This window comes from Bacillus rossius, chromosome 3, assembly GCF_032445375.1.
Source record: "Bacillus rossius redtenbacheri isolate Brsri chromosome 3, Brsri_v3, whole genome shotgun sequence".
NCBI classification, from domain to species: Eukaryota; Metazoa; Arthropoda; class Insecta; order Phasmatodea; family Bacillidae; genus Bacillus; species Bacillus rossius.
The window spans coordinates 71415875-71442054 of record NC_086332.1 but is presented as its reverse complement, the minus strand read 5'-3'; the positions used below and the strand labels follow the sequence as shown (position 1 = coordinate 71442054).

General features: G+C 36.1%; 1 protein-coding gene across 1 annotated transcript; it reads left to right on the top strand.

Moving 5' to 3' along the window:
* Positions 1-5682: 5682 nt before the first annotated feature.
* On the top strand, positions 5683-25711 carry LOC134531460 (uncharacterized). The gene is made up of 4 exons (XM_063367174.1): positions 5683-5831; positions 18299-18374; positions 20549-21262; positions 24316-25711. The coding sequence occupies exons 1-4, from the start codon at positions 5740-5742 to the stop codon at positions 25555-25557; spliced, it is 2124 nt and encodes a 707-aa protein (XP_063223244.1). The 5' UTR covers positions 5683-5739; the 3' UTR covers positions 25558-25711.
* Positions 25712-26180: the final 469 nt, after the last annotated feature.

Here is a 26180-nt window from a genome sequence, read left to right as displayed (position 1 = left end):
TCTTGTTGTAACTTCTCCTCAAACATTTCCATGTTATGACGAAATGGCATATCCATTTTCCGATGGCTCTAATGTTGGTTGGATTCTGCATTCACAGGAGTACATGCCAGTTAAACCCAGCATGTAAAACAATTGCAGCATTTTGTTAAATAATCTGCTCAACTGAGTATTGAGACCCTAGGGTCAAGGACACAATCAATTATTTGGTTAACTGAGTTAGCTAGGGGTTGCTTGGTGATGACGATGTTGTATTGAGTTGCCTCAGCCACTCGTTATATCCGGGGCTCCAACAGCTTACCCGATTGTGATTATAAGGAGTTTATCTCCTTCTGTATGCGGTTGAATTATCACCCACATTCTCTTCTGTTCTGGATGAGGTTGGATCAGAGAAGGTGATGCCAGCCTGTGATGGGTATAATGGATAGTACAATGGGTTGTTGCTGGCTGCAGGATTGGTCAGCCGAAGATTCAGCTTCCTCCCCTCATATGAACACCCCTTTAGGGGTCCTCTTGATGTTAAGGATGGATGTTCCCATTGCCTGATTGGTGGCGCCAGTACTGAGTCTCTTAAAAAGTGCTGGACTGTTAAACAACTGTTGTTGCCCAGTTATACCCGGTGGTGGACACACTGGGGTCCAGTTATGTTAATCTCGGCAAGCGTAGATAGCCGAATAATAAGCTCATGTGAGTGGGTGAGTTGGGAGTGGACCTGAATCATTGCGATAAGATGCTTGCCGCTTGCAGTGTCGGATCCTTTGCTAGCACTAGTATCCGTGGCAGAATCCAACAGACTCACAGAAATGATGCGTGGGTGCGAACATAAAGCATCTCCACGCCAAGGAATCTCACTCAGTACCTCAGCTTGGTACCAAGAATGTTTACCAAAGTAAGCTCTGCTGGGGATTCCTCGGAAAGAGACATCTGGAGTGGTGTAAAAGGCGTCTCTAAAGACAATGGCCAAAGGTTCGAAAACTTTAACTGGACCCTCAAGCTGTTGTGTCCCAAAAGTCTTGGCTCAATGTGCAATACCAATCGCAATTGCTAGTCTGTGCACACATCGATGTAAAATCTGGGGCGCTGAAGCTAGTGGGGTATCCGAGGGGCTGGTCCTACGGGACCAGTTTCCCAGGCATCCTCTGTTTCATGACATTCACAGCACTACCTCAAGAGCTAACAGACCATATAAGCCTGCAAGTGCATGGAAAATAAAGGCGGTAGAGGGAGGTTGACCCTTGTTGATGCTGGGATTCCCCCCTGGTGAGAAAAATATAAAATTACTGTTAAAATACTGTTCAAAATTTAAATTTATAATTTTTCCGAAAAATTACTATTGGCAGCACAATTCACACTCACAAATGGTAGCTTTGATCTCTTAAAGCAAAGCGAACGGGGCCCCCAATCCAGTGAAGAACGCCCAAAGTGAGCAGCGAAACAGCTCCAGTACTAGACTGGAAGCTAGCAGAGATTGGTTAAACCTCGGCCAAATCATAGGCTCTCTGGTTTTCTTAAGGGTCCCAGAGATATGATAGCTTTGGCTAAGCACCTTATGATACTCTCGGGATGGGATTCTCTGAGCCAACCACAGGTTATACTAAGGATTAAGATGGTAGGGTGGCAGTGATGATGATTGGTTGTCTCAGCCTTTCATTGTAGCTCTTCCACAAACACCTCCATGTCACGATGAAATTGAGTATCCATTCTCTATGGCTATATAAGCCTGGGTTTGCGGTGATCCCACCCTTCTCAGAGAGTAGTTACAATATAATGTAGTAGGTTAAATCAAGGTGCAGTAGTAATGTTTAGTGCCCGTAACATTTCTCGTCATACATCTGTCTCTACCAGGGCTGCTCACAAAGGTTCCTCCTTGAATTATTCCTTGGTAAGGGGGAGAAGGGAGAGGTTTCTCCAAAGAAAAAATATGGTGAAACAATCTGTGACTTGCATTATTATTTAGCAACGTACTATAATGCAAACTGATATCTATGCACTTCAATAACCTCTATCATTAGTTATTTGGCTATTTAACAAGAACTAATTAGCCAACAATAAACTCGAAAAAATTTTGACCCATGCATAAGCAAATTGGACGAAATATTCAATGAAACAATATCCAAACTCAATAAATAACGCCATCCCAAATATATACGAGAATTTGTAGTCCACCTAGGTGCCAGAAAAAAAAAACCGAGTGCTACAACATTAACTTTTAAAATTAATTATAAATTCATCGGTAGATGACTTACGTAATGAATAATTTCACTCAAAGTTTTTATCAGTTTAATTTTTTTTTTTCTGGTCTACCTAACATTTATCCCTAAAGGCCTAAGCCAAGATTCCACGCAAAATTTATTATTTGTGGGTACACGCGGTTTGAAATATTGTAACATTAGCATTTACTAAAAAATTCAAATGTTATCACTTACAAAGAAAATTACAAAACTTGAACTACGAAAGTCAATTTGCGGACTTTTTTTCCCGTACATCCTGAAAGTGAAGCCTCCCATTGGACAGAAGGAAAGAAAGCACGGCAGGCCGCCCTGGTTGTTACCGTCAGCTCCGGCGCACTGGAACACACGCTGCTAGCCCTGAGGGGATCCCTGGGAACAGCTGCCCATCCTGACATCGCAGACGAATGGCCCACACGCTATATTGTTGTCATAGCAGAACTAAACTGTCTTCGTGATACGAATAATTTTACTGGTCAGCGAACGAAGAGAGTACCAGATGACAGAATGCCAACCACTGCCTTTATTAACGATGTATATTATAAAGCACCCCGTCACCTGGGCACACATGTGGTGTGAAGAGCAATTTGAAAACTTCTCAGAGTGGTGTCTGTTTACGAAAAGCCTTTCATAATACTCTAAGGTTGGATGAGTAGATCTCTTTCTGCATTTATTTTCTAAACTCAATTTTTATTAGAATTTAAATTGCTAAAACGCTTATTCTCAGAATATGTTTTAGGCATGAAACATCCTGTACGGATTCTTGAAAGCACGTAAGGGCTTTGCAATACATTTTTGTGGTCATTTTTCCGCCTTGTTAATGTTATGGTGACCGCTCAATTCTCAGTTGCCCAATGCACAACGAGATGATTGCGCGCCAGTCCAGAGGCGAAACCGCGCCAGAAGCACCAGCGAGCGTCGCACTCATCATCCCGCCTCACTAATAAAAATACACCCCTGACTAGGCCAGGTCCTGAAGGTTATAACTGTAGTTGAAAGCGAAATTTATGAGATGGAATCGTTGGTTTTAGTTTAATCGTGGCTCGAACCAATGTGTTTGTTGGAAATTTAACAATTGTAATTTGTAAACCGTAAAGGGATGGGGGGAATAAATTTTCAATATTGGAAAATGTGTGTGTTGAAACCCCTGTGCAAGCAGTTTCAGGCATGATGTCTGTCCGGCGTAAATTGTGTGTCTGAGCGCAAAGCGCCTACAACATTCTATGTATTCCTACCGTCGTTTCGCTCCAGTGAAAACATTTTCCTTCTTGGGGACTGAACAGTTTCCACAAATTCACTTACTTTATAAAGATCAGGCCTACTTAAAAACATATAATTTTTTGTATCTAATTGGCCTACTTCGTGCATGAACTTGACACAATATTGTTGTTATAAAATTGTTATGAAATTTAAAAATATGTAGCACACTTAGCAATTTTTTTTATAAATGGAACAGAAATATTAATAAAACAGATATTTGTAAATATGTACATTTATATGAAAATAACTTTATCCTACAAAATAGTATTTACAATAATCCTGGCTTCGGATCCTTACCCGGGCAATAATTATTCTCCTAGTACCACCGAGAGTTAAAGTTATTTGTAAACTGTTCCATAGATAACTTTACAGTATTAAGTTCAAACATTAATAAGTCAAATAAAAAGGCCAATGGTTAAATATAGAATTATATTTTTCCGTGGTTTTAAAAAAAAATTATGATAGAATTAAATATCAATTAAAATATAAAATATTGCACCAATGCTCCTGACAAATACCCAGGGCCGTTTTCACCAACGCCTCCTAAACACACCCCCAGCAAAGGACAGCTTAAGAGTAGCGTGTAAATGGGGCTACTGGCACAGGCTTCAGGCTGTGTTGCCTGGTGCCGGTGTGCCATCTTGGATTGTGACGTCACGGCGGCCATCTTGGACTCAAAAATTCCTCAAAATTCATTTAAAAAATGACTCAAAATGACTCAAAAATTCGTGTTTTGAGGAAAAATTTCTCGTTTTCTTCCACAAAAATTCGAAAATTAGGATTTCGAAAAACCTCAAAAGTCGTTTTGCCTTAGAAACCACGAAATTCCTAAAAACGGCTTAAGCATCCATGTCTACAGCCTCCCATAAGCATTTTTTTTTTAGGAATAAGGATATCATGACCGCCATCTTGGATTATGACGTCACCGTTGCAATTTCCGTTACGCCCGCCATCTTGTATGTCTTTAATTATTATCCAATTTTAAAGAAAAAATTCAATTATTAAAATGTTAATAAAAATATTAAAAAAACATATATTTACGGCACGGAGCTTGGAGTCCTCGGTTCGAACCCGGTGAGAGCAAAAAAATAGAAATGACGACCAATCCTTCCTCACTGTGGCTGCTGGCAGACTGACCCCCGCTACTTATGTCAAAGTATATATCGTCACCTAGTATGGCGTCATGTCCACCATCTTGAAAATCCGTAATGTTTATGTTAGCAAATCGGGAAAACAATTAAAATTCATAAAAAAAATTAATAGAATAAAAAAATAATAATTTAATAAAATTTTACTTAAAAACCACTGTTGCACTTATCGTTACGGTCGTCATATTGTATTATATAAAAGTTGCATGTTTCATTACGCCCGCCATCTTGTTTGAGTACGATGTCATCGTTACACTTTACGTTACGACCACCATATTGGATCCTATTAATGATGCAATTCGCGTTACGGCCGCCATCTTGAAAATCCGAAAATTTAATGCTAGAAATTTGGGAAAAATTCTAAAACTGCAACATTAATCGGATCCAATATGGTGGTCGTAACGTAAAGTGTAACGATGATGTTTGGAAAACTTACAAATTCTTGTACGCATTTTAATTAATTTACAACAGTAGGAATTTCAGCTAAAGAAGAATCTACTAAGATATGTGTTTATTACATATCACTCGATTTTAGGACAAAATCTATGGGTGTTCAATTACAAATTAACTAACAAAACTAAATTACTGTGTAATGGATCATTACAGGAACTCTACGTAAGTGTATTAGAGTATAAATATCGAACACGTTTAAAATTGGCTAAAATATTATAAATATGGGAATGTTTAAAATAATTATGTTGTTTTAATTATATTTTTATATTTTATATATCCTGACCCAGTTACGGTATCATTCCCATACGCATAACATATCATTCCTTCTGAAATTTAAATTTTATATTGGTTATTAAAACAGCGAATATTGAGACTTAATATTGAGACATATTTAAATTTAAAAGCCCGAGTATGTTGTTTGTTCTAAACTGAAGTGACGTGAGGATCTAATCTGATACTGTTTTTGGATTTCTTTGAGAATTATTATTCTGAAAAGCTTCATTGTAAGCAACGTCTAAGTCTGGGCTTCTCCCAACAATCTCTCTGGCCTAATATTTTAACAATAGAATGTACCAAACAAAGCTATTGGCAACCAATTTCTGGTCATTTTGCAAAGGCGATTTATTCGTGTTGCAGTGAGAGCGGATAAAAAAATGCGAAGAGAATTTATTGTTCGTGCGTTTGTAATAATCGATGCACTGTTTGCTGAACTCTGCACGTGCATGCCTACGCCACAGTTTTACAGGTAAGTAAGTTATTTAGTTAGTTAGTTAGTGACTTGTTACCGAGACACGCATAAAACATAAGCTTTCTCGAAATTGGCAGCAAAGTGAGTCAAACACGTAGCACCTAATACTGTAGTATTCTTAATTGTTTTTCTTCTAATATTTCGTGTTTTGCACATTATTTTAAATAAATTTATAGTTTAATTATACCATTAATAAATCAATAAAAGTTTTACTTAAACCAATAAAACTTTAGTTTTTCAGTGTTTTGGAAAAAATATATTTTTATTGATTTATATATGATATACTAAAAGTAAAGTGCATCAAGACGACCACTACATAACTGTATGCCACACGATTCAATGCTTTCAGTACCTGTTAGCACTAACACAAATGTTGACCATTAAGTTCGTAAACACCATCAAACAATGACAATTTAGCAAGAAAAGCCTTTCATAAACAATTATATATGATTATATCATGAATTTATTTAAAATCACATGCAAAAAGCACGAAATATTAGAATCCAAATTTTTTAAGACCTACCGCCTTAAATTTGGTTCACATGAGTCGTAAGCTTCGTTCGCTCAGTCACGGGGTGTCTATCGCACTCACTCAAATTAAAAAAAAACAGCAAATCCTCCATTTAATTTTTTTTTATTTAAATCAGTGATTGCTTGTAATTATTTCAGTGACTCGCAGTGATTTCTACTTTTCTTGCAGTGAATTTCACATGAACGAATATTGTTTCTCAGAGAAATTTACAGATTTTTCAGTTATTAGAACCTCTTAAGCATAAAATTAGCTGAAATTACGCAGTCAGTTTTAAAGTAAATTTTTTTTTGTTAAAGCTTGTCGGCAGTGAAGTCATATCAGAAAGAAAATTTATTTTTAACTTTTACAAAAGAATCCTTTGGAAACTAGGTGCCAAGAAATAATATGAAATACATGTTTCATGATAATACTGAGTATTTCTTACGAAAATTGGTGCATATTTTAAATTTAATTAATTTTTTGTTCATGCATTTTTTAAAACCAGGAAAGGTTAATAGAATAATCAACCAAATTGACTTATTTTATTTTATTATTTCTTATTATGCCACTGTTAATATTGGTAAGTAACTAGAGGAACGATTTACAAATAACTTTAAGTATTGGTGTTACCTGGATAACACAAAGCATAAATGCCCGGGTAATAATCCTAGCAAATGAATAATAACTGCGAACACTATTTTGAAATGATACAACTTATTTAATATAAATGTACTAACTAACAATATCCATAAGTAATTTTAACTATGACTGATCTATTTACAAAAGAAATATACAGTGTATAGACGATGATGCATAACACTCCCAAAAAGAAAATCAACATTGCATATTGTAAGAAACTATCCCAGCTTTTTGTCTAGAGAAATTTAGGGTAAAATCTAAAAACAGAAATCAGGATGACCAGTATACAATGTCAGCCCGCCTCCTCTCTAAACTTAAGGTTAGTGTCTCTAGTGTCTCTAGTGTCTCACCTATCTCCATTTTAGAGAGTAGGACTAGAGTAAAATTTAATGCTTATCAAGTACGACTGTCACGACATTCTAATCTGCTGTAAGGACAAAGTCAATAAAAATTTCATTTTTAAAAACATAGTACTGAGGAGAGTATCAGTAATATCTTGTTGTAGATTTACAAATACAACTATAGAATATTTACAATACCTTCTTATAGAATACTAAAGGTTTAAGTGAAGAAGCAAGTTTGAATCACAGTTTCTCAAATTTTGGTAGACATGGAGTAAAAGCATATTTATTTTGCACGTTCCACAAAAGAGTCTTAGGAAATATAAGACTTTTGATTTGCACTAATATAATAAAATATTTTGGCAACATTTCTCCATTACATTTCCTTGTGTAACGTGTTTAACGCTATTTTTTAAGTTTTCAATTGACTACTTTTAAAAGATGCGTAAGACTGCTAAGGAGTACTTAAAAATCAGAAAGATGAAGAGTTTTCAATTATTTATTCTTCTGTAGCAGGTTAGCACTATCGGCAAAGAAGTATTTTTTAAATCTTCCCATGAACCCTTTGTTATCATAATTATTCTGCACGATGAGATAAAAAAAAAGAAAAAATAGTATCCCTGGCGGGTAGACAACATTGCACACATTGTACAACTTCAGTCTAGTTAGTATTTTTCCGCCAGGGTTACACATTGGTTTCTTGGGGCGAAGTATAGTTAAAAGATGTAACAATTAAAACACTATTAGCATTACTGGGGGGGGGGGGAATGTGACCGAGTCTTTTAATACTCGCTAGTTATGTGTAATATCTAGCCTAGGTAACGATCAAATTAATATGTTCACGCGTTGACAATACACTTATAAAAAATAAGAAAATCGGACAAAAAATATAACGTAGAATTCTTTAAAATAATGACGAGCGTGATTTATATACGAAACTTGTGTCTTCAGCTACATTATTTATGGAATTCACTATCGGAGTAGCTACGTCGACCATAAAATCATTCAATTACCAAGGCGAAAGGTTAAATATATAATGAAACGGCCCGATAAAAACGAAACAGACTTGATAAAGTACCTTATCTCCGGCTTTGCACCAGGTTCTGACAAGCTATATTATTAAAATACTACCCAACTTGTTAAAATTCACTAAACAGTTAGTACCATAAGGTTGTCATATGGCGTTGTAAACTATGGTTCGCGCCATCGCTACAGATGGCAGCACCTGGTTAAACATTTCTGTACCATGTGACTTCCGTTCCATTCCCGAAATTACTCCCACCAAATACTGTATACCGAGAGCTAAGGTGTAAACCTTCAAAAATTTAGTACCTTAATTTTAAGATTTAACGTTATTTAAAAGTATCAACATGTAAGTAACGAAACTGTATGTAAATAAATAGCTCAATATTTTATATTATGTAAATTCTCTCATAATTAAGTAAGTACATTCCTCTCATAATAATTAAGATTTATTTATTTTTCAATTAAATTATAATTTCATATACTTTTAAATACTACTTAACTGACTTTTTCAGACAGTTAAAGTGGAAAACAATTTGCATGATTTAAATGTTATTTTTCTATGAAATCGTATCCATAATAATAATAACGCACTAAAACATACAGCACACTATTCAAACTCATGCACAAGTTAGATTTTGTGAGTGTTATTTACTGTAAAAAAATCTGTTAAAATGTAAATTATGGAAAATATAAAACAATAAAGAAAAATACCTATGATGTGGATATGAGTATCAAAACAACACCAATAAATTTTTTCTCAAAAAAGTAAAATGATGCACATTTTTCCTATGTAAAAACTTTGTAGTTGACAACTTCAATTATAAAGCACATATCATCAGTGTCGTATTACCTGTGCATACATATATACACACCAAATTATCTATAAGTCACAAAAAAAAACAAAATAAAAGTCATGGTAAACATCATCTTGTGTTTATGAACTGCAGGTAGACTCAATAACGCCTATGGGTGCGCAATTACGTGCACAAAAGTGTTCAGCGAGTAGCATATCGCCAGGCGGTCTCAGGGAAACGCATCCTACCATTAGAGACGCCTTTTACTCGCGCGAAAATGAGATATTTATTTAGAATGCGAAAATATGAGTTAATTAACAATTGTTATTATATTATAAACATGCTCATTGTTCTATTTATCGGAGGGAAATTTGTCCTAAGTTATCAAATACATACGGTATAAATAATATGTATGTTTAATACATTTATATAAAAACAAATAAAATGATAAGTACCCATATGTAATTTTAAAAAATTTGTTGTCTGTAAAGTCAGTTTACGGATGATAGTTTAACGTGACGTCAAAACAAAACATTGATGAAATGATTGCATACTTAATAAATAAAATTGAATAATTTTTATTTTAATAATAAAGGAATATATTCTTAAAATTATACTAGTAATCAGATTTTTAAAATGCAAGAATAATTAACCTTTTTTGCCGAAATTGTTGTTGTAATAAGCAATGAAAACCTCATTAACATTTCACATCACTTTATAAACAGTCGACAAAACAGTTCACGTGTAGATGTAAGTTGTGTGCTGCCGCTATCTTTCTTCTCCTCGGACGCATAGGTTAATCGAGTGGAAGAGAGATAGATGCGGCGCAAGTGTCTAATGAGTGTAACGGGACACAGCGTAACGGAACAATATGCGTAACGGGACACTTTTTCGTGCGTGCAGCCAGCGTTCGATCAATTAGACGTCACGTCAAAAAAAATTGGTTGTAAAGTTGGTTTACGGACGTTAGTTTAAAGTGACGTCATAAAAATATTGATGTAATGATTACGTACTTTTATTAATAAAATGGAATCATTTTTATTGAACTATCACTGTTTTGTATTAAAATAAAGAAGGAGTGAAATGAAATTAACTGTTTAATTGATAAATTTACTTTTATTTGCACGCATTAATTCAAATATGTTTATTAATTTAACGAAGAGATTATTTTAACTATAACATTTATACATGTTTGCTATTTAACTTCTTCTAATCTGTGTTATTCTTTTAAAGATAGGACGATGATTGGAAAAGTAGGAAACGAATTGAAGTGTTTCAAGTTTAATGTGCCTCTAAAAAGTCAAATCGATGGTTGTTCCAATCGAGTGGAAGAGAGATATATGTGACGCAAGCGTACAATGAGCGTAACGGGACACAGCGTAACGGGCCAATGTGTGTAACTTGACAATGAGTCATCTTTTTTCGTGAGTCCAGCCGGCGTTCATCGATTTATTAGACGTTGTCACGACAAAAAAAATTTAAAACTATTTGGCAGAAATATTTCTTGTCAAAATACAGGTAATATATTTAACAACATTGATAACGATCATGTAGGATATAAAATACGCACACTGTTTAATATAATACTAGGAATTAAAACGCTTGCAGCAATTAATAGTTAGGTGTTTATCTTCATAGAAATATTATTGTCGTATTCTTGGAATGCGTTACACTGTGCCCCCGATAATAATAATCACCTCACTGTTACCAAGGTTTAAAACTCAATACTAAATAAAAAGAAGGGTTCCGCAATGCTAGCATTTTAATGGTTGTGTTTGTTTGCTGTTCACTTACCATATTGGCATATTACTAGGACGAATAAGTCACCAAGTCGAGAAAACTAAATTGTTTAGTATAGCATTTTTTTATTTTTCTCCTTAAATTGTGCCTAACCCTGCTACTAAGATATTTATTATTAACAGTATTAGGAATTCATAATTTTACAATTATATTTTGCATTTTTTTTACGTGACGACTAATAAATCGATGAAATCCGGCTGCACGCACGAAAAAGTGTCCCATTACGCACATTGTTCCGTTACGCTGTGTCCCGTTACGCTCATTGTACGCTTGCGCCGCATCCATCTCTCTTCCACTCGACTGTTTATAAAATGAAGTGGTTTTCATTGCTTATTACACAACAATTTCGGCAATTAATGTTAATTATTCTTGTATTTTAAAAACCTGATTACGAGTATTATTTCAAGTATTTATTATTTTATAATTAATATAAAAAAGATTCAATTTTATTCATAAAGTATGCAATCATTTCATCAATGTCTTGTTATTACGATGTCAGGTTACGCTATCGTCCGTAAACCGACTTTACAGACAACCAATTTTTTACTTATGACACTGAACTACTTTTAAATTTATTGTAACAAATATTAATAGAAACATAAGTATAAAATTAATGATTTAATTCAGTAATAAACGAGATAAATTTTAATTGACAATGAAAATCATTGAACGTGTTAAATATTTGCTTTAATTAATTAATTTTAACTATTTGTTTTTAATGTAAACATAATATATCAATTTATAATATATCAATTATATAAATACATTTTAACTTTCTGTTAATAAGTTAATGAATAAAAATTATACTACTAATAACAACAGTAGTATATAATAGGGCAACCGGGGACTGGCTTCTGGCTGAGGTGCGAGGTCTTGAGCCACATGTCTGACGTCACGTCCATCTCTGACGTCACGGCGGCCATCTTAGATGGTTGCGACCTTATCCTTTGACCTTGACCTGACCCCGACGGCCATTTTGTACCCGCCATCTTGGATCCGCCATCTTGGATCCGCCATTTTGGATGACGTAATTGTGTGTTCTCGAAAATTCCTGTGATGTGTTTTACGCCATTTTGGATGATGACGTCACCGTTGCAATTTACGTTACGGCCGCCATCTTTAACTTTTTTATTTATTATCCGATTTTAATGAAATTTTTTTTAAAAATTTATAAAAAAAAATTAAAATAATAAAAATTTAATAAAAAATATTTAAAAATTGTACTTTTTAGACACGGAGTTCGGAGTCCCCGGTTCGAACCCGACGAGTGCAAAAAAAAAATAAAAATTACGACCGATCCTTCCCTCACAGTGACTGCTGCCATACTGACTCCCACCACTTTTTTCATAGCATATATATCATCCGGCAGTATGACGTCATGTACGCCATCTTGAAATTTGGACGCCATCTTGAAAATCTTTATTTATTATCCGATTTTAATGAAAAAATTCCAAAATTCATCAAAAAATTACGTATTTGAATTCTGTTTGATTATATCGATGTACGTCCTTGGTTCGATTCCCGGCGAGAGTAAACGGTCGATCCTTCCTCCATGAAAGCTACAAGGACTGATCTACCACCACCAGTACCAAGGTATATATCATCAACTGGTATGACATCATGTCCGCCATCTTGTCTTCATCCGCTGGAGACCACCATCTTGTTTTCGTCTGCTAGAGTGTGCCGATACCATGTAGTATAATTATCTGGTCACTATACTTGTGTCCTCAACTGTTGACATTGAACATTGACCTTGGCCATTGACCTTGACCTTGAAATTTGACCTTGACCTTGAATTTTGACCTTGACCTTGAAATTTGACCTTGACCTTGAAATTAGACCTTGACCTTGAAATTTGACCTTGACCTTGAAATTAGACTTTGTCCTTGTCGACCATCATGTATTCGACATTTTATGTTCAGTACATGCTACCAGGAGCTACCACCTGTCGGAGTACGCCAACTTGTGTGTGTACTTGTATTATAGAGTACATTTCCATCTGGATAATTTTATTCTAACCCGCTACAGTGCAGTAATCATTTATTACCGAGGTGCCCCCGCCATATTGAAATTCGGCCGCCATCTTGAAATCATTAATTAATGTAGCTAGAAAAGCGGAAAAAAATCCAAAATTCATCAAAAAAATCACTCATTAACATACATATTGATTCGTTCCGTTCCAGTCCTTCGTTCGATCCCTGAATGATGCAAAACATTTAATTTTATATAAAAAAATAATAATTTCAATAAACCATGTTCAAAATTCTTAAAGAGACTTTAAATCATCTACTACCATCATCCTATCAGACATCAAGACCACCATATTGGAAATTCGTAATTGTAATGCTAGAGATTCGGGAAAAAGTTCAAAATTCATTAAATAAATTTGTAATCTATATACTGATTGATTAGATCGACTTAGGTCCATGGTTCGATCCCTGGCCGATACAAAACAACTTTAATTTAAAAAAGTACCAGAAAAGTGTAAGGTTCGAGGAATAAAACACCTAAAAGTCTTTTACAAACATAATATTTATTACACAATTTCTATCCTACTACAGAATCACTTGCGAAAGCCAGCAATCTTATAAAAATTTAGCCCTGCATAGACGTTCAACGACTACTTCTTAGCTCCAAATGGCTCCAAATGCTCCAAACGGTCTCCAAATGGCTCCAACAGCTCCAACAGCCTCCAAATGCTTAACACTGCTCCAAATGACTCCAAATGCTCCAAATGCTTGACAGCTCCAAATGTCTCCAGCAGCTCCAAATGCTCCAAATGCTTGACAGCTCCAAATGCGTCAAAAGACTCCAAATGCTACAAATGACTCCAAAAGGCTCCAAATGCTTCAAAAGACTCCAAATGCTACAAATGACTCCAAAAGGCTCCAAATGCTCCAACAGCCTCCAAATGCTTAACACAGCTCCAAATGGCTCCAAATGCTCCAAACAGCCTCCAAATGCTTGACAGCTCCAAATGTCTCCAACAGCTCCAAATGCTCCAACAGCTCCAAAAAAGGCTCCAAATGCTCCAACAGCCTCCAAATGCTTAACACAGCTCCAAATGGCTCCAAATGCTCCAAACGGCCTCCAAATGTCTCCAACAGCTCCAAATGCTTAACACAGCTCCAAATGGCTCCAAATGCTCCAAACGGCTGATGGTAGTAGAGGATTTAAAGTCTCTTTAAGAATTTTGAACATTGTTTATTGAAATTATTATTTTTTTATATAAAATTAAATGTTTTGCATCATTCAGGGATCGAACGAAGGACTTGAACGGAACGAATCAATATGTAAGTTAATGAGTGATTTTTTTGATGAATTTTGGATTTTTTTCCGCTTTTCTAGCTACATTATTAAATGATTTCAAGATGGCGGCCGAATTTCAATATGGCGGGGGCACCTCGGTAATAAATGATTACTACACTGTAGCGGGTTAGAATAAAATTATCCAGATGCAAATGTACTCTATAATACAAGTACACACACAAGATGGCGTACTCCGACAGGTGGTAGCTCCTGGTAGCATGTACTGAACATAAAATGTCGAATACATGATGGTCGACAAGGACAAAGTCAAATTTCAAGGTCAAGGTCAAATTTCAAGGGCAAGGTCAAATTTCAAGGTCAAGTTCTAATTTCAAGGTAAAGGTCAAAATTCAAGGTCAAGGTCAAAATTCAAGGTCAAGGTCAAATTTCAAGGTCAAGGTCAATGGCCAAGGTCAATGCTCAATGTCAACAGTTGAGGACACAAGTATAGTGACCAGATAATTATACTACATGGTATCGGCACACTCTAGCAGACGAAAACAAGATGGTGGTCTCCAGCGGATGAAGACAAGATGACGGACATGATGTCATACCAGTTGATGATATATACCTTGGTACTGGTGGTGGTAGATCAGTCTAGGTAGCTTTCATGAAGGAAGGATCGACCGTTTACTCTCGCCGGGAATCGAACTAAGGACGTACATCGATATAATCAAACAGAATTCAAATACGTTAATTTTTTGATGAATTTTGGAATTTTTTTCATTAAAATCGGATAATAAATAAAGATTTTCAAGGTGGCGTCCAAATTTCAAGATGGCGTACATGACGTCATACTGCCGGATGATATATATGCTATGAAAAAAGTGGTGGGAGTCAGTATGCCAGCAGTCACTGTGAGGGAAGGATCGGTCGTAATTTTTATTTTTTTTTTGCACTCGTCGGGTTCGAACCGGGGACTCCGAACTACGTGTCGTAAAAGTACAATTTTTAAATATTTTTTATTAAATTTTTATTATTTCAATTTTTTTATAATTTTTTAAAAAAAATTCATTAAAATCGGATAATAAATAAAAAAGTTAAAGATGGCGGCCGTATCGTAAATTGCAACGGTGACGTCATCATCCAAAATGGCGTAAAACACATCACAGGAATTTTCGAGAACACACAATTACGTCATCCAAAATGGCGGATCCAAGATGGCGGATCCAAGATGGCGGATCCAAAATGGCCGTCAGGGTCAGGTCAAGGTCAAAGGGTAAGGTCGCAACCATCCAAGATGGCCGCCGTGACGTCAGAGATAAACGTGACGTCAGAGATGTGGCTCGGCACCTCGCACCTCAGCCAGAAGCCAGTCCCCGGTTGCCCTATTATATACTACTAACAACGAATAAATTTTTTTAGTTATTTTGACCAGTATTCAATTTCACTACATTTCTGAACGTGACACATACGTAGTTCCACAACTGTCTCTATAATTCGCTACCAGATTAGCGATTTATATGAAACATCTCCTTTTAAAAAACTAAAAGACTTGAAAAAATTTATTACCCTCTTTTAGACCTGATTTTTGACCAGGAATCTTATTAAAATACCTCACACCTTGTTAAAATTCATTAAAGATAATACCTTAAATGTTTTCGCACAAGTTAGGTGACTATGAATTATAAGGTGTTACAAGATAGTTTCGCTACGGGAAATGAAAAAGTTTTATTTTTTCTTACTTATGCGAATACAAGGAAATTCATTTATTTTCAAACGTAATTAATGTTATATTACTTTAAGTAAAAAAATAGAGGATTTAGGTTTACATAATATGCAATAATCAATACAAGGGACTGAGCTATTAATTTAATAATATTATAGCAATACAATGAACAATAAAATTTATTTATAGACTATCTATTTTCTTAAAGTACAATTTGTATAATCCAGTAATTGTGTAATTTAAAAGTAAGTAAACAAAATTTCCCCAGCTGAGTTTTGAACCTCGTTATTAATTTTCTAAAGCCGCGCTGCACTATAACTACCGTTCTACGACTCCTCCGAAGTGAGAGTATATTATGATAGTTATAATCGTAGTCTCCTTACTTTTTTAACTTGAAATAACTCTTTACTATGACTATGTTAGTTTACCTAATATATACCAGGGTAGTTTCAATATCATAAAGTTCCATTTGGCACATAATACGTTTGGTATGTCCCCAAATTACTATTAAAGCGAATATTAATGGATTAAGTTCATACACGTAGGTACGCTAGTTCTGTGAAAATGTCGTTGTATGGTGCGCGCGCATCGTAAAAATTCACTCATCATTTTTACATAACTCGCCTAAAGAAGTAGAACTTCAAAAATTACATACTTCATGCCTCTACTTAATCAATTGACTTTACATTACATACAATACAAGGTTCTAAAAGTGTGTAATATTAATTTTCAATTATTGTAAAACGTGCATATAATTTTTAAACAACGGACATCATATCTAACATATTACAGATATATTAATTAAACATTTATGAAATAACTGGTTTCGTCTTTCGTTTTCTCTCACTGTTCGGAACGTTAATGAATTGCTGCTAATGTAAGAGAATCCAACGAAAATTAGTAAAATGAAGCAGATAAAAAAAATTACATCGGCCCTAGTACCTAAAGAAAATTGGAATTTAGAGTACAGACTGCAGTTCAGCAAACCCATGAAATTATTTTTACCGGAACTATTCTGATTGCTTGCAAAATATCTCTACATGGAGTGTTTGTGTGTTTCCATCGACTTATTTTTCGGTTAGATGTTAAGCCAAGCCTAGAAACGCGCGGAATTTTTGTAGGTAGAGACCTGCAAAATCATAGATATCTCCTCGTGTCAGGCTATACTTCACAAACGTGTGAATAATCAAGTCGGTGTTGTCTTCATCGTCTTCAACCATCTCTCCGGGTCGCACATGGTTTGGTGTTTGTCGGGGAATTCCTGCCAATTAATGCGCGATGCATTTACGAAGGCCATTCAAGTGTAGAAACTGTTATAGTATAGACTGTTACACTAGATAAATTTAATCCTACCGTCCTTCTTCACAGGGCAGCGCGGTGGTCAAATATTTCCCCAAATGGTTCAATGTTAAGGGGAATGTATGTGTATTAGTGAGGCGGGATGATAAGTGCGACGCTAGCTGGTATTTCTAGTGTGGCATAGCCTCTAAGCATAAGGCTCTGAACTGGCGTGCAGTCTCCGCGTCGTCACACGAAAACGGTGAAATTTGAGTGGTCACCCTAACATTATACGGTGGAGAAATTAATATAAAGGTGTTTTGCAAATCCTTTAAGTACTTTCAAGAATCTGTACCGGTTGTTTTACGCCTAAAAATTATTCCGAAACACGCCTTTTTGCACTTTTCACTATTCTAAAAACACAGTTTATAAAGTAAATCCGAAATCAAAAAGTACTTTTCGGCCTTCAGCGAATTCTTAAATGATTTTCGTAAACATACCACACTCAGACATCTTGAGTAGTTTTGAAACCGCGTGGTTTTTTCTGAAGCTCTGCGCACGGTATGTGCACATGGGCAGAGAGCGCCTTAAAGTGATAGCGTATCCCGGCATGATTTTTGCCAATTCAAATTTTTTTTTGTAAATGAAACATAAAAATTCATGTAAAATCACATATATTTTTAAATTTATATGAAAACAACTGTATCAATTCAAGATAGTGTTCGCATTAATACTGGGTTAGGAATCTTTCCCGATCACTCCTGCTTTGTGTTGTCCCAGTACCTCCATTAGTTAAAGTTATTTGTAAACTTTTCTCTTAATTGCTTTACAGAATTAACTGCGCATGTTGATTAGCATATGAAAAACTATTTATCCCTTTTATTGAATACTAAGTATTATCTCGAAAAATAATCAAACCATGTGTCGTACAAAAGTGACAATATCTTTCTTGCAGGATTACAAGCTATTTCTTGACAACTGGTTGCCAAAGGAATCTTTTGTGAAAGTACAGGGAAATAATATGTTTTGTGTGTGGTTCGCCACCGCGCCTGAAGGACGGACATGCCTCGCCCCTGAGGTCGGAAGCATTGTTTCAGCGGGAGTCCGGTGGTGGAGCACCCTGGCGCTGCCATCGCCGGGCGAGCCAGCCCGCGGGACAGCGGGGGAGCGGGGGTGAGTACTGAGGGCTGGCCCCGGGATGTCCCGGGACTCTGGGACTGTGGAGACTTCCCGGACACTGGTGAGCGCACCCCGGCAGGCTGGTATACTGTATTTGGTAGGAGTAATTACTTGAATCGGAAGTCGCATGGAATGGATATGTGTAACCATGTTGCTGACATTTGTGATGAATAACGGGAAGCAAATTTAGCAAAGCAAAAAATAAGCTTTATAGAGTGTTAACTTTTTAATGAATATCTAACAAAATGGCTCTTTTATTAGGGTAATAAAATTATTTGTCGAAAATCAGCCAGAGTTTAGTAATTTTTTAAATTTTGTTTTGCATTTATCGGAGCCGTTTCTTTATATAGGTTAACATTTCGCTCTGCAAATCGAATAATTCGGTAGTCGACGTAGCTGCTCTAGCATCGAATTCTAGTGGCGTGTGCGGAAACTACGCCTGATTCGCTTCCAGAATTAAAATAATAATAATAATATTCGTATATATATCACGCTTAACAATATTTAGAAGATTTGCACGTTAAATTTCGTGTGCGAGTTTCAAATCATAAGTGTATTTTCAACACAACAACACGTGAATTTTCTCGTTACTAAGATTAGATGTTATACATCTCTGGCGAGTACTAAAAGACACGCTCACAATTTTTTGTTAAATTTCATTTAAATGTCAGCAAGACCAAATCCACTAGAAATGAAATAACAAACAAATACTGCATTAAAATTCAGATGTACAAAGTGCTATGAGTTGCAGAAAGCAAAATTTCCTTATTGTACGACAGCACCAGTCAATGAGGAATCTTTGCGCCACATGCTCCTGGATTCAAATTATTAAATTGATAGAACTTTCAGTACAGAATTGTTATATCCTTTCGTGGTTAGAAGCAGAATTAGTGTTTTATGTACGTAAACTAGTAACCTGCATGTGTTGATTATTTATTGGCTTGGAACGGGGCTGCGAACTGTTGACAAAAATTAACTAAATAATGACTAGCATGGAAAAAAAATAATATTTTGCTGACTTATTTTTACGTGAATATTATTTAAATTTTAATCAAACAATTTGCACGTGATAAAAGCACGTCTCGCCTCTCACTAAGTTATTATTCGTTCCAAACCTGGCTCGTTTGGAGAAGGAATTTTCACATTTGGAGGAGTTTCACACAAAGGCCAGATGCTGCTCCACAATATATATTTCTCACCTACAGAGATAAAAAATGTATGTACTTTTACAAAAGATTTCATTGGTAACCAGTTCCAATAATTTTTTTTTGTAATATCTTCTACAAATATATTGTAACTTTGAATAAGAAATTGTTATGGGTGTTTTTTCATGTATGAAACGTTTTTGAGATAATTCTGAATATTTCTCTCGAAAATCGGCACATAATTTTATATTTATTTGATGTTTTATTCAAGCTTAATTTTTAAACCATGGTACAGACAATCAATTATTCAATAATTGTACTTTATTTTGTTTTGTTATGCTTGTTTATGTGCGCAGTTAAAGCTGGAAAGCTATTAAGGGAACGGTTTACAAAATACTTTATCTATTGAAGGTACTGGGACAACACAAAGCATAAATTCCCGGGTAAGAATACAAACCCAGTGTTACTAAGAACACATTTTGAAATGATACACTTGTTTTCGTTTGAATGTACAAGTGTACAAATATCTGCTATTTTACATGATTATGTCTGTTTCATTTACAAAACAAAACACAAACACAGTGTATAAACTTTTCCCTGGGCTTGACGACTTGACTACATCGTATAGTCTATACAATATTCAGCTTTGAGAACCATTATAAATAATTTAATAAAACATCAAATAAAAATAAAATTAAATTGTGTTTAAATTTGTAAGAAATATTCAGTATTATCTAGAAAAAAATTTATTTAAAGTATGCAAAAATAATTATAGTCATGTGTTGAACAAGGTTGCAATATATTTTTTGTAGTATTACAAACTATTTCTTGGCAATTGGTTTCCAAATGAATATTTTGCAATTGTTCAGAAAACTTTATCCCTATGTGCTTTAGTTACTTTAGTCCACACATTGGTGTGAGAAACAACACGAGCTGTGCACACCGCCAATGTTTTCCCACTACGTTAACAAGGCCATTAAGACCTGAGCCAGTGGTGTTGATGAAGCGTGTATCGTGTTGCAGATGGTGTACGTGCTGGTTGGTTTGGTGAGCCTCCCTCTGCTGGTCACCGTGCTGTGGCTGCTGCGCCAGTTGTGGCGCATGCTGGCCTGCGCCGGCCGGGGCTGCCCCGCCACAGCGCGCTGCGCCAGTCGGCCCGACCACGGCCTGGAGGAGGTCGTGATCATACCCGCCGACCACCAGTTGCACTGCTCAGTTCCTCAGGGCGTGCCGTCTGCTAGCAGTGCCCTGCTGCGTGATGGGCCACTAGCATCTTCCCAACAACAACACCAGTTTTCACCTGATTCTCTGATGGAAGAGATGTTGCTTGCGTCGACTCGTGAACAGATGCAGAGTGCATCAACACCTCAGCTGCACGACTGCTCACTTGCCTCTTCTCGCGAGCAGATGATGTCTACTTCTGCTCCTCTGGACGAAAAGGCGGTGCTGATGTCCATCCATGAACAGCTGCAGCTGGAAAATAGGGAAATGTTGACCAGCCACCACCAAATGCTCTTGTATTCAACGGCTCCTCAATTGGAATACGTTAAGGAGATATTCGCTGATTACCAGTCTCCTATCCGTCACACAGAAGAGACGGAAGTAGAGGAAACATGCGACCAGGATGAAGCGGTGCTTTCACCTCCGATGCAGGATTTGGAAGCGTTTTCCATCCCTGATGCCTTCGCTCCTGCCGATGCCGACAGTGACAACTTACAGTATCCCCAGGAGTCAGGGGTGAGTACAATAATAACTATAATTATCACGAGGACGAAACCAATGCCAAGGTAAACATTCTCAATGTACTTACGAGTTAATAATAATAGTTTTAACAAACTAAAATAAACTTTCATATAAAATCAACTAAGAAATAGAATATAAATGTTTAAAAATTTGAGTTAAAATAGTGTAAATAATAAAAAATGTATTTAGTTGCAAAAAAATCATGGGGTGCATGGTGTCATTGTTTATAAATATGTTATTGACAGATATGCGTAGAAGAATTATCATTTGATAATATCTTAAAAAGCACCCCACGCTTTTTTTGCAATAAACAATATTTTTTTTCTTATTTACACTATTCTTAAATCTAATTTAATAAAATTTATTTTCTATTTTTTTGTGGGATTTTCTATAAAAGAGAAGGCCTATATTTTATTTTTTATGCTATTATAATTTTTCAATTTTTAGTTGGATTTTCTATTAAAGCATCTTTTTTTTAGTTTTTTTAACTATTATTTATTTTTCATTTTTAGTTACTTTTCTTTATTACATCAATTTACTATTAAAGTGAGTTTGAATAAATATTGCCTGCTTTTAAAATATATATTCTATATAGCGTTTTGAAGAACTATAGTACACAATATTTTCAATATCCTAATATGAAAATCATTGATTTAAAAAACAAACGGGATGTCATTCATGTATAATTCTAAGTCGGTAACTTATCTGAGAAATGAGCAATTTGGGCGCCTCTGCCTCCCTTTGATGAGATAGCGGGTTATCAGGTTCCCTCTCCAAAAATTTCATTTTATTCAAAGTCGGTAACTTATCCGAGAAATAGGTGATCGGCACGCCTGGTAGTTTCCCTTCTTGGTCTTGGCGCAAAGACACTACCAGTAAGGAAAAAAATCGCTAACCCTGATTCTCCTAGTAAGGATAAAGGTTTCAAAATATATAAATGCCATCGGTCCTTGATAAGTACGCCAAATTTCGAGTTAATCCGACGTTTTGAAGGAGGACAAAATCATGTTCAAAGTTTCCGTTACATACTAACATACATACGCATGAAGCCAATAAAAGCTTATTAAAAAAGAACCAACAGGTGCCTGACATCCCTGGATGTAGAATGGAAAATTCATATCCTTGGGACGCTGTGTTTGGAGAACATTAAGAAGATATTGTCGGCTAACGACAATGTGCCCCACATTTGCAGTTTCGATGAACCTAGATCCGAATCCTCTAAACTGAATTAAAAGTTTGTAAACTTAAATAAAATATTCGTGGCGAAGGGTCTCAGGAGGCTTTTACTCTGATGATGAGAGCTGAAATATGAAACGAAACGTTGGTGAACTCTTTACTTTTAACGTAGCTAAAGCCTACGAAATAATAATACTTTTTATTGTAATTTTAGAAGGGAATATATACTTGAGCCAACAAACTGTTTCGTAAACTCGACTGTTTACATCAAACAAAGATTTTTTTATCAGTAAGAGTACTTGAAATATCTGATAGCTACACTTCTATATTACAGAAGTGAGTTTGGTGTAACGAGGAACACAGCCAGCTATACAAACCAGGAATATTTTTAGCAAAGTATGGGATCTTAAGATAATGGCACCACTAGTTTATCACTAACGCAATCCACGTCAGACTTCCCAGGATAAAATTTGGGAGCTCTATTATTTTGTCATCCAGGTCTCACTATCCATAGCCTGTCATACCCTGGTTTTAGATCCAAAGTTATATAACCGCGCTCGGATGCGAAGATCACTAATTATCGTCTGCCGCAAGGCGCCAAACGGAGCTGAGTTATTTCTTTTTGTGAGTAGAGAAAGTGTTATTCCACATATTAGTTTTACTGCGTCATTGATTTCAGAATACTGGTTCTAGTTAACAAAGTTTCTTTTTTGATTAACTAGTATTTATAGACTTCCTGCTGATGACTTAGCAAATGAAAATCAGTACCTGTACAATTGAAAGTTGTATTTACTTTATTATTTCGTTTATTTTGGTTCTTTCCTCGTCAACAATGATGTCATTGCAAACAGACAAACACAATGCCAGTCAGGGAAGCAGGGGTAAGTAATCGGTATTGGCCTATAGCAAAAACACAATTCTAGGATTTGTTTCGAGTAATTTCAGGAAAACTTTGTAAAACCTAAAGCAGAATTTATTTTTTAGTATTCAAACCCCATTCCTCCAGAAAGCGAGTCTATTATTTTACCTAAGTTCCACTTTCCTCGGTACTACTTTTGATAGAACGTTACGCATTTGAATAAAAAGGAACTCTTATTAAAAATTATTCCAACCCGGGGATTAAGAAAAAGCTACAGAAATTTGTCAAATTACTCGGCCCGTAAGATTTCTGTAAAATTAAGCTATCTTTAATCATTTTCGCGATATATCATACTAACTCATCATTTGCAAGCAGTATCAGGTGACATTGTTTTGCTTATGCTTGTCACGCTGAAGTATTTATAGTCAGGTAAATTTCACGCACTAATACGTTGCTTAAATGGTATTCATTTTGGTCCACTCAGCATATTTTCCGGATGTAAAGCCAATTATTATCATTTTCTTGTGATAATGCTTGAAAAGACATGACTATAAAAGCAATGGTTCGAATATTATTTAACATTTTATAATGCTTTGTTTACCAAGTCAAGACACTACTGGGTCCAGTGCTGTTGCTTGTTTTGACGGAAAGAATCTAAAAAAAGTGATAAGTAGAAGAATATATATGTTTTAGGCATTAAGTTAAATTATATCCCCTTTTAGTTTGTTATTACACACATCAATGTTATTAAATTACAGATTTAACAGGAAAATAGTGATTTTCGTCAACAGGATACATTCAATAGCGTTTTAGTTGATTCACACTAAAATGTTCACAAATGTGAGGATTTAACTTACTGCTAGCTTTTATTTATTTTTGAAGCACTCCCCGGACCATTCTCGTTACTCACGAATCAGTTATCAGTTTTTCTCAACTAAGTAAGGTCCATAATAATGTATAATGACAGTAACAGCTTTGTATTCATAGTGCAATTTATGTATGTGTGTTTCAGAAAATCAGCTTTATGAAATCAACCTTATCAGCAGTTATGACATCCAGCATCTCTGGCCTTAGGTTACTGCAAAGGACGTGGTGCATTTTGGCTTCTATTACGCCCTATTGGCTCCACTGCATCACTCAACACCGAAACATCCAGCTTACTTATCTGAGAGAAGTGGGGGATGTGTTTAATTCTTACCCTCCCGAACACCGACAAAAATCGCCATTTACTCCGAAGGAAGAGGCCTTTGAATTTTATTCTCTTGAACAACTGGTAGTCGACACATCGTTTCCGAGGAAAGAGGTATGTGAGACCTATCCCCCCGAGCAGCTGCATGAGTCACCATCATCGCCAAGGGAAGAGGCCTTTGAAAATTATCCTTCTGAGCAGCCGCAAGATTCACCATCCTCTTTGAAGGAAGAGGTCTACGAGACTTATCCTCTTGAACAGCTGCAAGCATCAACATCATCTTCAGGAGAAAGGGCTGTTGATGCTTATCCTTCTGAGCAACTGCAAGACTCACCATTATCTTTGAGGGAAGATGTCTATGAGACATATCCTCCCGAGCTGCATGAAGCACCATTATCCCCATGGGAAGAGACTTTTGACACTTTTCCTCCCGAGCAGCAACAAGATTCTCGATCACCTTTGAGGGAAGAGGTCTACGAGACTTATCCTCTTGAACAGCTGCAAGCATCAACATCATCTTCAATGGAAAGGGCTGTTGATACTTATCCTCCCGAGCTGCTGCAAGAATCACCATCATCTTTGAGGGAAGAGGTCTATGAAACATATCCTCCCGAGCTGCATGAGGCACCATTATCTCCATGGGAAAAGATTTTTGACACTAATCCTCCCAAGCAGCTGCAAGATTCGCGATCACATTTGAGGGAAGAGGTCTACGAGACTTATTCTTTTGAACAGCTGCATGCCTCAACATCATCTTCAAGGGAAGGGGCCTTTGATGCTTATCCTCCCGAGCAGCTGCAAGAGTTTCCATTCCCCTTGAAGGAAGAGGTCTATGAAACATATCCTCCAGAGCAGCTGCATGAGTCACCATCATCTCTGCAGGAAGAGCCCTTTGAGAAGTATCCTTCTGAATACCCACATGTATCGACATTGTCTGAGAAGAAAGAGGTTTTTGAGACTTATTCTCTTGAAACGCTGCAATCATCAACATCATTTCCGAGGGAAGATGTGAATGAGACTCATCCTTCCAAACAGCTGCAAGTGGTATCACACAAGATAAACTAGAGTTCTGGTCCCCTTACCTACTATAAGCTACAACTACCACCGTTTCCTCCACAACAAGTTCCTTTGAAAGAAATGCTGTATGAAACGTTTCCTCCTTTGAAAACTGATATTGACACTACCCCTTCAGAATAAAGAGGCATTTTTGCGATAAACCAATGACCGTGTTTCTATCACCCCTTAAGCACAAATGATTTTAGACCATTTCCTAGACCAAATGTACATGTAATCCTATTTCCCAAGGGGGAGTGGTAATAGCACCACTGACACGTATACTTTCCCAAGAAGCAATTTGAGGTCACAGTAGCCGTTTGTCAACTGAATGGTTACGGTAAGCCTTAGAACATCAGCGTACAATGTACAACGATTCAAAAGGAACATTACGACAGCTTCGATGCCAAACCAATTGATCTAATGATTCTGTAGAACTAAATTGCCGCAGTGATTTATGAGTAGAAAAGGGGACTAGCGCATGCCAAAAAGGATAATTTCTTCGTGATCTCAACTCTAAATAATCTACTAATCTTACAAATAAAAATCATTAACTTATTTAGCAAACATCAAACATGCGCATCCTGGTTGACATTCAGATAATGCCAAAGAGTGGATATTTACGCCACCAATTC

Bases quoted from the DNA above. Each gene is read 5' to 3' on its own strand.
- LOC134531460 (XM_063367174.1), top strand. From the start codon at position 5,740: ATGCGAAGAGAATTTATTGTTCGTGCGTTTGTAATAATCGATGCACTG. The intron at 5,832-18,298 runs GTAAGTAAGTTA...GCATTGTTTCAG, and splicing joins CCTACGCCACAGTTTTACAG to CGGGAGTCCGGTGGTGGAGC. The intron at 18,375-20,548 runs GTGAGTACTGAG...ATCGTGTTGCAG, and splicing joins GGGACAGCGGGGGAGCGGGG to ATGGTGTACGTGCTGGTTGG.